The sequence below is a fragment of the Juglans regia genome, chromosome 14 (assembly GCF_001411555.2).
Source record: "Juglans regia cultivar Chandler chromosome 14, Walnut 2.0, whole genome shotgun sequence".
In the NCBI taxonomy this organism is placed as follows: domain Eukaryota; kingdom Viridiplantae; phylum Streptophyta; class Magnoliopsida; order Fagales; family Juglandaceae; genus Juglans; species Juglans regia.
In genome coordinates, this window is record NC_049914.1 from 3,115,229 (window position 1) to 3,128,801 (window position 13,573).

Genomic DNA, 13,573 nt, shown 5'->3' on the forward strand with positions numbered 1-13,573 from the left:
TGATATATGGTCTTGCTCTACTAAATCTCTCTATGGTTGCAAGTATTATGTTATATTCACACACGGTTTTGGCATTGAAGCCAAGACTATTCTACATAAATTTACATTAACATGGAGAGAAAAATATGCAATTAAGCCAATATTGAGTTTTAGCTCCAATATCATGATCTTATCCTTTAATTTACTAAGAGAGTGATCATCAAGATCAACGTGATCATATATGGTTCAAGATCCACAGCAATTTATAAATTAGAAACAAAAGAATAATTTACTAAGAGCTGTATCTTGAATGATATTAATGTTGGTCTTTGATACGAATCCAACATTTCAAAACAAGAATACTCATAAGCATATGCACATAATTATATGTTCTTTATTGTGGTGATCTTCTAAACTTAAAGATCAATAATACTACAAAATTTAGTTTCGAAATTCTGTTCGTTTCTCTTTTGGATTACGTAGTTGCAACAGAATAATTAATCATGAATGACGTATTTTTCAGAGAAAGGTATCTCATAAGGCTATATTCTATCCCAATTACTAATTCCACTTTCATGTGCAGTACTGCAGGAGGTAACTCCAGGGAAATTATACACAATTAAGCAAGGTTTTCAAATCTCATAGCCTAGGCGTGCGAACGAGATCATGCTTATCAATTAGGTTCATTTTGTTTGTCACTTGAGCCCCCGGCCCCCTGCTAGCTTGTGGTTTGATCATAAATGAAGTAACTAGAAGCAACTTAATTTCAGCTAAATTTAGCTACAGAATAACGATTAGGTTTTCGACACACGAATGGCAGAGAGCAGGTTTACATTTGGGATAAATCAACACGCATTCAAATATGACATGATTAATCAGTGACCAAGCTTAGACCGGTTATAAGAACATTATGTATCATCATCAGGTTGATCACCAACATTTAGTAGAGTTCAAAATGCTCTCCCCCACATGTACAACAAAAAACAAGCTGCAACCCAAACTTAGAGATAAATAGTCTGATCATTAGAAGAAACTTAAAACAAGACTCCTAACTTCTACAACATAGTGAAAGAAGAGAGAACGCAAAGGAGAACTGACATGCACTTCCTAGCTAGTAGGGGGAGACACCCACATTGGCAGGAGCAAAAAACCCATCTTTCACGAGCACGTCCTGATCTCCTTCCTACACAAACCCAAATACGGTATCAAATTATTAAGACAAAAAGCATTGAGAATTTATATAAAGTCGCTTAGTTTTATGAGTTCTTTTAGCAGCCATGCATGCATATATATGACAGAAGAGAGGATGGATTAGGGTTTTAGTGTATCTGTTGATCATGTACGTACGTTAGCTCTCTTCGCGGGTTGATCAGGCATAAGTCCGAAGTGGATGTGTGGGAAGTGGGCCCACTGAAAAGAACAGACGAAAGGTACGTACAAAGAAATAAGTTAAAAGAAAAACAACTCGAAAAAAATATAATTGTAAAATACTGCAGGTAATTTATATCATAATTAAATGAAGTGTATATGCCCTAGTTAAATTAATTTGGCAAGTAAAATGAAACCCTAGTTAAAAGAGAAGAAGCTCTGGGAAAGAAAGAGTTGGGATTTTCTTGGATCTCACGTTCTTTGCAGCAGCACTAAAGGCCTCTCTGTGGCTTATATCAGGATTCCCAGCTTTAATTCGTTGGATCTCGTCCCTGCAGATTGAATAATTAATGTCAAATTAGTCACTTCACAGATACAAGCAGTAAAATGTGATGATAAAAATATATATAGACTAGGGAACGGTTCGGAATCTCGGATGCGTTAGTCTCGTAATGCAAATATTGATATAATAATTTAAATAAAAAAATTAATAGTTTATTTATTTAAGAAAAAAATACAAAGTTAAAGAAAGAAAAAAAATCAAGATTAAAAAATCAAGTATGAGCATTAGTTTGCATCCATATTAGATTATTTATTTACTTTCTATATGATAATAAAATATTATTAATTTTTTATTTAAAAAAAATAAAATAAAAAGAAAGGAAAATGAGTACACTATCCGAACAAAAAAAAAATCAAAAAGAGACGTCAAGGGAGCTATTAAGGATCTTTTGGTAAAACATGATCCTTTATTAAATTCTACAATGAATCTACATGTCAAATGATCAAGAGTCTTAAGAACCTTTTGGCAAAACAGGATCCTTCATTAAATTCTACTAGAGAGCTACACAGCCTACACGTCAAAATGGTTAAGGGTTTTAAGGATCTTTTGGTAAAACAGAATTTAACGAAAAAATAAGAAAAGTTAACGAAAAAATAACAAAAGATACTATTTACAGTTAGATATCCATTTATTATAATAGAGTAGATATAGATATATATATATATATATATATATATATATATATATTGGATGATCTTACTATGTCCTATCGATAATCCAACGGAAAAGTGCATAAAGTCTTTTTTTTTTTTTTTGGTTTTTTTTATCCATTTTTTAACATTTTTAAATATATTTTTTTTATACAAAAAATACATAAACTCAATAATATTTATAACTTACTTAATCATTGAAAAAATTAAAAAAAAAAAAAATCGATCAAACATCGGCCGGTACCACATCTGTTCAAACAGCATTAATCATATATGACTAGCTATTATGTGATTCGTGAGTATCGAGTTGAAAATTTCTTACTTGATGAAACGGTTGTAGGCAGATGGCACTCTCTGTCTCTTCTCCGGAGCTGGACATGATGGAGTGCACGAACATTACACAGACAGACAAAGAGACAGACACGTTAAAATCATTTTGCTGACAATTTCTGTAACTTTGGTGCTTAATTTCACTCTCTCTCCCTATATCATTACTTCATCATCGTCCCTAACAATCCATTTTCTCCTAGATTCGACACTATATTTCCGGGGGAACTCTCTCTCTCTCTCCCTATATCATTACTTCATCATCGTAACAATCCATTTTCTCCTAAATTCTACACTACATTTCCGAGGGGAACTCTCTCTAGTCTCTCTCATCATCCCTTAAAATTCGTTTTCTTCTCCCAGATTCTGCATTATATTTCGGGGGAAATTTTCTCTCTCTCCCTCACCCCCTCCCACAGTGCAAACAATAAATAAAGACGAGTAGGTATTTTGAACATCAGTGTGGCATAAGACCAAGTTAATTAAAAGAAAGACAAGACACACTGGAGGACCCATTTCAGAACAAATAAAACATTTTTTACTTTTGTCGATTGCTTCTATAAAACTTAAGGGGAATTGTGGAGGATTATAGGCCGTATTGGCGTCCATGGGGTAGGGTTTAAAGTTCAGTTTCAAAACTGTTAAAGAATAATGCTGCTAGACATGATGCGCGCAGATCTGAAGTGGGCTTTCTTCTACTACTAAAAAAAGCTGGAAAAGCTTGAAGAAGGACGGCTAATCCTTTGATAACAGAAAGAAAAGTTCTTTCTGCTTGCACGAGAGAAAGAAATCATTGGATTCTGTTGTGAAGTAAGATTTAAAAGCTTGCAGTCTTAATTTTTTCAAACTTCTTTCTGGATTTGATAGAGACACCACTGTAAAGGTAAAGGAAATTTTCAACTCGATCCCTTAAAAGATAATAACTATGAAGTCATGGACTCAAAAAGCATTTGGAGTAGCTGCTTATAGATATGCTAGGATAAGGTCATGTGTGGGACATCAAAGAAATAAAAAATAATAATAATAATAATGAATATATCACTTCTAACAACTAGCTAGCTAGGGATGCCCTGGAATGGCTAGGTCATATGAAAGACATCAAATAAACAACTTGAGTGCAGGAAATCTCACGTCTGGAAACACCTGGAGGTTTAGGGATCTCCTCAGCTCCTCGAATAGGTGGAACCGATTCATTTGGGTTGGGTTGATTGATCATAATGTTTGACGGAGCGCTTCTGATACCCTCCTGATATATTCCACCCCCCCAAAAAAAAGAGTAACAACAACGTGATAACATGTAGGAATCTTAGTTCGGAAAATGGATTAAGAAATAGCCCAAACAAAATGCGCAACGAAACAGTGCGCTTTTATACTTGAAACCCTAGAGAATTTTATGTACCAGGAGATTTTGAGGAGTGAAGAAAGCATGTCCAAGATGAAGCTGGTTAGCTGTAGGAAGAAGCAGGCCGCGCATGTTCACAGACAGGAGGTTCGTGCAGTGACCACATCGAACCGTGACGGTCTTGAACAGACTACTGCAGGGAACACTCACCTACCAAAACGCACACATACGTGTAAATAAACATGTATATATTCATTAAAGAAGAAAAGGATGACGAGGAAGAGGAAGAGGAAGGGGGCAAAGGATAAGATAGATCGTGAAGACAGATAGATCAGAGAGAGAGAGAGAGGATACCGCGAGGACAGTGTCACAGAAGTTGCAATGGACATAACAGAGCTGGTCGGAGGGGGAGAGGTGGTCCGGAGAAAAGGCAGCGGATGAGGCAGACATTTTTCTTGATTCTCCTTCTGCCTTTTGTGTTTGATTTGATTGATGTTTGTGACTGATCAGAGTGATTTTGAGGATAGACAGATGACCTCCTTTGGAACTGATCTTGTTGAGTTACTATTAGGGGGAAGAAGGAGAAAGAGAAGAGAGAGATGCCGCTAATACATTAGGCTATGGAAGAGACTTGGATTCCTCAGTATTTTATTGCTGATGTACTTAGGCAGTACAAGTTGTTGATGTATCATAAACAAGCCACGGTTGAGGGAGAGAGAGTTCTACTTGTAATAAACGGCTGAGGTTAATGAGGGAGGAAATGTATGGTTGGCATTCCCAATGGATGATTATGTGTGTATGCGAGAGAGAGAGAGAGAGAGAGAGAGAGAGACGCAGAGGCGGCAGAGGTGGGGGGGGGGAGAGGGAGAGAGAAAGGGACGTTTGCATGGATGAGAGTAATTAGCCTTGGCTCATTCACCTGTTGTTTTCATAGTTAAGAGGTTGTGAAGGCTTTTCTTGGTTTCCTACAATTCCATTTCATGATTACCCCCACACTAAAAAACTAATTCATGTTTGTTCTCAAGCCTCTGGTTAAGTTCCTTTTCTTCTTAATAATTTTCGATATCTGGTACACTGGTTACATGCATAAAGCCTTGAGTAACGGGCATCTGCCCTATGCAAGCTGCGCTCGTCCGTCTAGAAAAATACTCCAACACACACACACACACGTAAATCATATGCTAGCTCAGTTCAAACATGTTTATAATCTGCTAGCTAGTTGTGCTTGATGTAGTTTTTTTGTTTTGAAATTGTTTCCAATGCATAAGGTAATTAGGTTTTCTAGGCCTGTATACAGTTGGCCCGAAATCAACCTGGCCGATCTAAATCGATCGAGCTCGATAATCAATTGATATTTCAAACTGATCATGAATTATTGCAACCTGATTAGGTACTACTCATCAACCGGCCATATCTCAAAACATTGAATGAATTGGCCCGTCGAACCGAAATCGAACCAATCCATTATAATTATGATTCTATGAACTATATAGAAAAGATCAAACAAATATTTTATAATTTTAAAAAGGTGTTAAAAACGTAAACGTCCATTTTCTAAGTACAGTAGTAATCTCCATATCTTCCTCTTAATTCCTTTACCCAAGAATGGTTTTTTTCCCTCTCTGTTTCTCTCTCTACTTCTCCAATACTACTCTCTCGCTACCAACACTAACGATGCCTCCCTCTCGCCTAATCGCCATTGCAATCCGCCACTTCTAATTTCCTCTCCCTCTCCGTGTCTCAGATTAATGGTCTTTTTATAAGCCTGGAACACGTTGCCTTAAAACATTAATTGTCCTTCCATTCGTATTCGAAGCTCAAATATGATGCCTTCCCTTTCAGAATTTCATACAACTTTATTTGTTCTTGTTTTTGTTTGGAGATGGTTATTTTCTTCTCCACTTTTAAATGTCATATATAGTTTTTCTTGGTTTAATTGTTTCATGATTAATTGTGATCCTCATCAGTATGCTTTGCATGCACTCTCTTCCAATCTCGTGATATATATAAAGGAATTGCTCAACAGAAATGCCTAGCTAGCACAATATATAGCCATGGGTCTTTTATTTGTTGTTGTAGATCAACTAGCTCCCAGCTGATCAGTGCCGTCCGGTAAAGCTGCACACCAAGGACCTAGATCGTTTTTCTTTGGCCACCACAGGTGAAATACAATCAAGAACAAGCTGGTGTGTATATATATATATACATATATATATATATATATATATTTCTGCACAAAGTAGCAATAGATATTAACTTCAGATCATGACAGCACTACTAGTACTGATAGAAAGATCCCTCCTGCCTCCTGGATGCTTATATATACATATCTTCTAAAACGTTCTTGGTGAAGATCAGAAATTAGTAACATATTATATTTAACGGGCTCAAGTCGAGCAGCATTGCAGAAAAGGGCATCTGTAGCGACAAAGTAGGGCTCGCGTTTGTCTGAGTGTCCCAGACTAGGAAAGCAACCACCAAATTATTTACACAATGATACCATAATCACGCATAAAGCATTATTCAGTAAATCTTTTACCACCGATTTGACCTCTCAGAGATCGCTAGCTGTCTGATCTTACTTATACGTACAGATATAAGTAATTGTCAGTGTCAACAGAAGACAGAGATCCCTTAAATTTAATTTACATTTTACATTGTCCTTTGTATGTTTATGTAGTCTTTCATCTTTTTTGATAATGTTTGCCGATTTAGTTACCCATCTACCTATACCCTATCTCCTATAGACAGGTTACTTTTTGTTGCAACATGTTTGCTACGTAACTCTCATGACTACCTTATATTGGAAAATAACGAAATTTAAATATAAAAATATATATATATATATATATATAAATTAATAAAAGCCCATAATCGCGGAAAAAAGAATACTGCCATATTTCGACATTTAATTTGAAACTATTACCATCCACCGCATATATGCTCGAGGGATTTCATCTCCCCAAAATTGCCCATGAAGGTAAAAAAAGACCTACAGGCTCTCATGTGAAGTTCGATCTTGTGCAACTACTCGAACGATTCACTCAAGGTCGACATGTTTGGCTGGATTTTTTGGATGTCATGCTTTTGACTAGTCGATAGATTTTTGGACTCATATTGCATGGGAGTCTATGTTTGGAAACTAAACCAAACTCAATTCATCTCAATTCATTATTACAACCTTTTCAAATTTCAATATAAAATATAATAAACAATTCAATTTTTTCAAATTTTAAAATAATAATAAAAATATTTAAAAATAATATTCTAATAATATTTTATCATCTCAACTCAATTTAACTCAACTCAATTTAACATCTAAACGCACCCTAAAAAGGAATTCCACTTTTAAAAAACAAAACACCATTTCCACCAAATTAATGGGATGAGCAGGCGTACAGCTAAAATCTTCCTGTTAATTACGTGGATAATTTTATAAGAATATGTTTATTTATTTTTATTTAAGAATTAATTAAGTTATTAGTTCTGAACCAACTTCTATGTAAGAAATATAGACGAGTTAACTGGATCCATTCCAATTCATGAACACACTACTTATAATATATTTGACCTTTACTTCTTCTTTTCCATGGCCTGCTGAGCAAGACCATTTGGCTGAGAGCATTAGTATTGAATTGGACATCTTATTCTTCAAATTTTAATTAATATGTAATTTTTTTACCTTTAGCTAATCATTCAAAACTTGAAATATACATTAGATTAGTCATCACACTTTCTATAATAATAAAATATTTTTTTATTTTATTTTTTAATTAATTTTTATTTTATTTTCATAATCTTCAGTAACCTCCAACAAATCATATTCATTTTTATTTTCACAATCCAACAATCTATAATATAATAATCTCATATATATATAGATAGTAAAATTTCATATGAATAAAAATCTTATATCTATAATATAATAATTTTAAAAAATATTTTTAAACTTGTTATAATTCTTTTAATATTTTAAAAAAATATATATATTTAGTGTAACTTATAATTTGAATCAAAAGAATTTAATTAATTTAATATAGAGTAAATATAAATGATATTTATTAAATTTAAAGATAAAAAAAATATTTGACTAATTCAATACGAAAACAAAACATAAAATCCTTAAAAGACAAAAGGCAAAGATGGGAATTAGAGTCAGATGCATAATTGATTGTATGCTGCTAAGGATCAGACCTTCCATGACAAAGCTAGCTAGCTACTAGGTAGGCATTTTTCTAGCTAGCCCCGAGCCCACTCACTCTATGAAAGTACATCTCAGATCAATTCTAGGCGGATTTAATGAGCTTTCCCAGCTTGTTCCTCTGCATGATGTTACAAATTTCTTGATCAACTAATTATATTGTGATGCCAAAACAAAACATTGGAAGGGACGTCATACTTGGAAATATTGCAATTGAAAAGGCTAAATATATGTAAATATATATATTAATTCATGTATACATCGATATGCAAATATTATTATAAATATCACCAACATCGATGTTTTAGTACCGTCAAACAAAAACAGTACGTGCTGATCATGATCACGGCGAAAATACTGTGGTAGCTAAGGCGACAAGAGGTACTGCAAACGAAAATGGCCCACCGATTGGTACAATACTGAGACAATGGGCATGTTACCCTTACGAAATATCTTGAAAATAAAGCTGCATGCATGAGTTCAATATATATATATAGAAGCTAGCATCCTGATCAAGCTCTGAATTTAGCATATATATGCGTGAAACCTCTTAAATTTTACTATTTTCCGTTTTTACCTTCCATGAACAAATGATACTCGATCATATTTTGAATTTTGAAATACGAGAGGACTGGTAGAGATCTCTGCGATATGTGACTTGTTATCTTAATTTCATTCCCATAAAATTAATTAAACTTTAAGGGCACGCATGACTTCGTCATTTCAAGTCTTTGGGGATAATAAGTTTAGGTGTAATCAATTCAGTTTTCTCAAAATTGCAGAGAGTCAATACATTTTTGTCCCATGTGGTGTTGGAATGCACCTATGATTTAGATAGATGTGGAAGTACTGTTCTGAGAGCAATGACAGTGACCTGAGATAGCCCCTCGTAATTTCTTTACTTCTGAGCCACTGTCTATATATGCATGCGCATCTATATATTAACCTTGTGTATGTTGCTGATCATGATTTACTTCCACAGTCTCAATGATACATGAGCTCTAATATATATTGATGAAGCACCAAGAAGCTCATGATCAATCAAGCAGAATCGAAAGGTCTAAATTAATTAATTCAAGTTTTGAAATTTGCCAATAATTATCATGTGAACTTTGGGCTATTGACGAGCTTAGCTAATTAGGAATTCTTGAACCCTACGACTTGATATTCTCTTGCGTAACAGCTAGCTAGCCGCGTTAAGTTAATCAGCTGATCATGAAATTGTTGGGTTTTTCTTTCCTATTACCAAATTAAATAAGTACTACTCTGCATGTATTCATGCAATGGCGTGGATCGCTAGCTAATTCCTTATTGCTAAAAACCAAATCAGTTTCCACAATTTAAGAAAACGCTTATGTTTATTTGTATTTAATTCTGATACCTGAGTTTGGATTTTGTGACTCTATGTAATTTCAGGTCTCTTAACCACAGTATTCTACCATCATCAGATGACTATTAATAAAATTATCCTACCATCCTCTTCTCTTAAAAGAAAAAAAAAAGGAATACATATGATATTTAGGGCATTAATTTATGGCGAAATTCATTAGATCAAATTATTACGTACGTTATAACTAATTCGTATCCTCATGGTAAGATTAATGCTTAAAATATACGCTAGACTAATTACCCATAAAAGAAAAGTTGAAATCTCTTCCAGCCTCCTCAAAATTAATGCGAACGTCGCCCTTCGAAAACGATAGAACCAATTACTCTCTCCTTTTATAGTCTAATTGGTACAAGTGATTTGGTGCATCAAATTGCGTATTAAATTGTACATCATTTTTTTTATTAAAAAAAAATTTGAGAGATTAAGAAAGTATTTAATTTGTCTGACAAAATTTATTTTTATCTTTAATGTGTATTGTTTCATTAAACAGATATTTTAGATTTAATATTAGTAGGCAATTTGATGCGGGAAGGCTTTTCCCTCCAAACGTCCGAGAGAGAGGTTTCTATCTTAAAAACAATGGTCAAAAGGAAAAACCCTACTACGTACAGCTTCCTGTGTAAACTCAGAAAATATACCAAATTTTGTGAACAAACCCCCTTATATCTCCGGAGAGAAAGATAGAACTCCTTTTTATCCCAGATTCCGGCTATTATTTCAAAGGAAGTTAATAATTATTGTCAACTCCTCAGGTCAGGTCGGAAAGCAGCTGCATCCACTGATCATGTAAACAAGCGCAAGTACATGCACGGTACTAGAGAGCTTTCTCTGAAAAAGCCTGTGAACCCCGCCCTCTCTCTCTCTCTCTCTGGGGCCGGGCCGGATAGAAAACCAATAAAGATGGTATTTATAATTCAGCTGTGCTTTTGGCAACCCAAACTGAGCAGTAGGGAGTGCCTAAATGGTGTACAGTTTACTGAAACATGACAAAAGTACACGTATATACTGGGTTCAACTCTATAACCTACCAATAGATATTGCATATCTTCTCAAGCATTGGCCTCTAGCTAGGCATTTTATAAATGCGAGACATGATGCATGGAACTCTTACGCGCTTCATTCTTGTTTGCTTCTAAACATGAGATCAGCCACCGCTAACGAACGCCCATAAATATTGGTAAATCTCAGCTTCTGCTGGTTTCATTTCACGTACAGGCTTCCAAGCCCTCGATCAATAGGAACTGACTAGGGTGGCATATATAATGTTAAAGAAAAATTTTATTCATCATTTTTATACTATATATTATACATGATTTTTTATTTTTTTTCTTATTAAATGTGTGTTATATAGATAATGAATAGAAGAATTCAATTAGTTAAAGAGATGAATAAATTTAAAAAAATAAAAATAAGTGTAATGCTTGGGATGATGAGTAGAAAAACTCAAATGTTAAATTCGTGACTTTGCCAAAAGACAAATATATATTGCAAAAAGCTAGGATTCTTGACTTGTACAGCTTAATTGAAGGCTTGTTTTTTCTATGGTAGTATATGTTAGTTTTACTCGAAATTCATTATTTTTTTTTTCTGATTATCTAGAACTGTATCCGAATAAGAACCCACCAGCTCTAGACTCTGGTTTTGGGACACTTTTAATGACATGATGTATTTCATTCGAGACTCTGGCATAAGGTGGTTAGGTTAGCTGGCGTACGTGATCATTAATTTTGTCAATTTTGATATGTCGATGCCAAACCCCAAAACTACAAAGTTTTTGTGTTTGATGAAATTGATACACTCATTTGACATTTCTCCGTGTCAGACTTTCCCCAGCAAAATTGATTCAATACGTGAGAGATAAAAGTCGGGTCTGGATTCATCGTTTCATCACCTATCTATCTCAAAAACAGATAATAAAAAATGAATTTAATGATCACTTTTACATTATTCTAGCAAAATAACATTTTTTTTTTAAGATTCATTAAAGTTTCTGGTACTAGTCCTTTAATGCCCAGCTACTTAATTTGCTAGAATGTTCATTGTAATTTATTGGATTTTGTGCATATGGTAAACGATCCTTCTATTTGTCCAGACAATGCCCGGCCCTCCCTTCCCACAGAATTAAACGAGGAACAATAAATGCTTTCACACATGCACATGTTATATAGCTTTCAGAATTACTTTAAAATCTAGAATGGAAAGAACTTTAATTAATTTATCTGAGTGAGAAAAAGAAAATTAGAGGTAGCTAGCCTAGCTAGCTAGTAACACATGATGAGCATCGATCCTCCTCTAGAGTTTAATTATTCACTTATCTAACTTTGTACCTCAAAGTATTGAATTAATTATAACATGAGACATTTCACCCTCCGACTATACAAAATAAACATTGTACGTGTTAGCTAGGCCGCTTATTTCACCAAATTATTTTATTCATCTTAATAGTTGGTGCACATGATTATAATTTTTTAGTAATTTGAAAGTTGAAAGTTCAATGGGTATTTTTTTTTTTTAGTAATGATTTATACATGTTCTAAATATAGAAATCTTACATAAGTCCTTCGTAAAAAAATAAACTCTAATAAATAAAAATAAATAAAAAATATATATATATTTTTTATTGACATCCATGGCTTTGGCGAGATTTGTAGGGGGCGGGTGGTGATGAGATGTTATCAAGGCATGCATGGTGGTGGTCCAGCCTGAAAGTTAAGACACTCGCATGCAGTACCAATTAAGCTGATCAGGGGCGCGCAGCTGTCCGGGTCCTGAAGGGGGGTCCTAATGGGTTGGAGGCAGGACGCCCATAAAAAAGACTCTAGGTCAAAGGCCCATCTGGTCCCCCTGGTTATGCCCTTCTCTGCTTTAAAATTTCTTTAGATAAAAAAAATAAAAATAAAAAGTCAGCATTAATTATGTAATTACTGACACGATTTAATTAGCATCCATGTAGGCCTTAACATTTGAATATTCAAACATCGTTCTTTTAAAATGCAGTCAATCATAAACTAACGGTTTGATAGTCGTATTTCAGAAGGCTTTTGCATTTTCCGCTATTATTGTAACAAAGTTTTAAAATCTGTGAGAAAAGTACAGAATGAGAAATACTTTAAACCGGTCCATCTATTTTTCATTAAATAACAGCTCTCTAATGAATAAATATCACATATAAATCTCATTTTATCAACATTATAATCATCTATAGACTAATCTTACGAGAACAAAAATAAATCCGAAATCATTCTTTCCTCCCCCCTCTCCAGGCGATATCCCTTCCTCCCAAGCGAACCCCCCGCGGCCCTCCTCCCCCCCACTCTCTCTCGCAACCACCTCACACCAACGTTGAGCCCTCCCTCCACCCCCTTTCGCAACCACCTGGCATTGGCGTCAAACCCTGCCCCCACCCCCTCTCGCAACCACATCGCACCGATGTCGAGCCCTACCTCAACTCCCTCTTGAGTCGAACACCTCACCCACAGAACCTCCCTCTAGGCAAACCCCACACTCAAATCTCAACATCTCAGCCCAATGCCCACCTCTCTTCCACTGGTCAAAACCTTCGTCGGCAAACTCCCTCTCAACCTTCGCTGGTATCAAGCATTTGATAAGGTAATCTTTCTAGTTTCTTACTTTGCTCCACTATCATGAAATAGAGATTTTGCAAAGCTGTGCAATGTACATTGTCATTGTTCATTGTCGCTTGTGGTTCTTAACCTTTATGAAAAATTGTGATTGAATTTGTGATTATCTAAAATAGGATGTTTGAAATGGGTCTGTGATTATGTTTGAGTATGGCGACGATGGACACTGCTGAGGCAAACGCACTGCTGTGGACAATGGTGAAACTTGACTGCTATGGACGACGGTAAATGTGAATGTTGGGCGACAGACGATGATGAAAGACAATATAATTATTGGGTAATTTGGTTTTTTGTTCTTTAGTATAGACTTTCTGACATGGCACCTTTTGATT

General features: G+C 34.9%; 1 protein-coding gene across 3 annotated transcripts; it reads right to left on the minus strand.

Annotated features, from left to right (window-relative positions):
* Positions 1-743: 743 nt before the first annotated feature.
* LOC109015695 (axial regulator YABBY 1) lies at positions 744-4,902 on the minus strand. 3 transcript variants are annotated; one of them, XM_018998177.2, is made up of 8 exons: positions 4,364-4,828; positions 4,067-4,219; positions 3,799-3,913; positions 2,663-2,711; positions 1,604-1,679; positions 1,327-1,389; positions 1,078-1,162; positions 814-967 (listed from the first exon to the last, which is right to left on the minus strand). In XM_018998177.2, the coding sequence occupies exons 1-7, from the start codon at positions 4,457-4,459 to the stop codon at positions 1,091-1,093; spliced, it is 624 nt and encodes a 207-aa protein (XP_018853722.1). In that variant the 5' UTR covers positions 4,460-4,828; the 3' UTR covers positions 814-967; positions 1,078-1,090. The 3 variants fall into 3 exon arrangements, with proteins under 3 accessions (XP_018853715.1, XP_018853722.1, XP_018853727.1); XM_018998170.2 differs by having other exon boundaries at positions 744-1,162; positions 4,364-4,902; XM_018998182.2 differs by having other exon boundaries at positions 814-1,162; positions 3,811-3,913; positions 4,364-4,829.
* Positions 4,903-13,573: the final 8,671 nt, after the last annotated feature.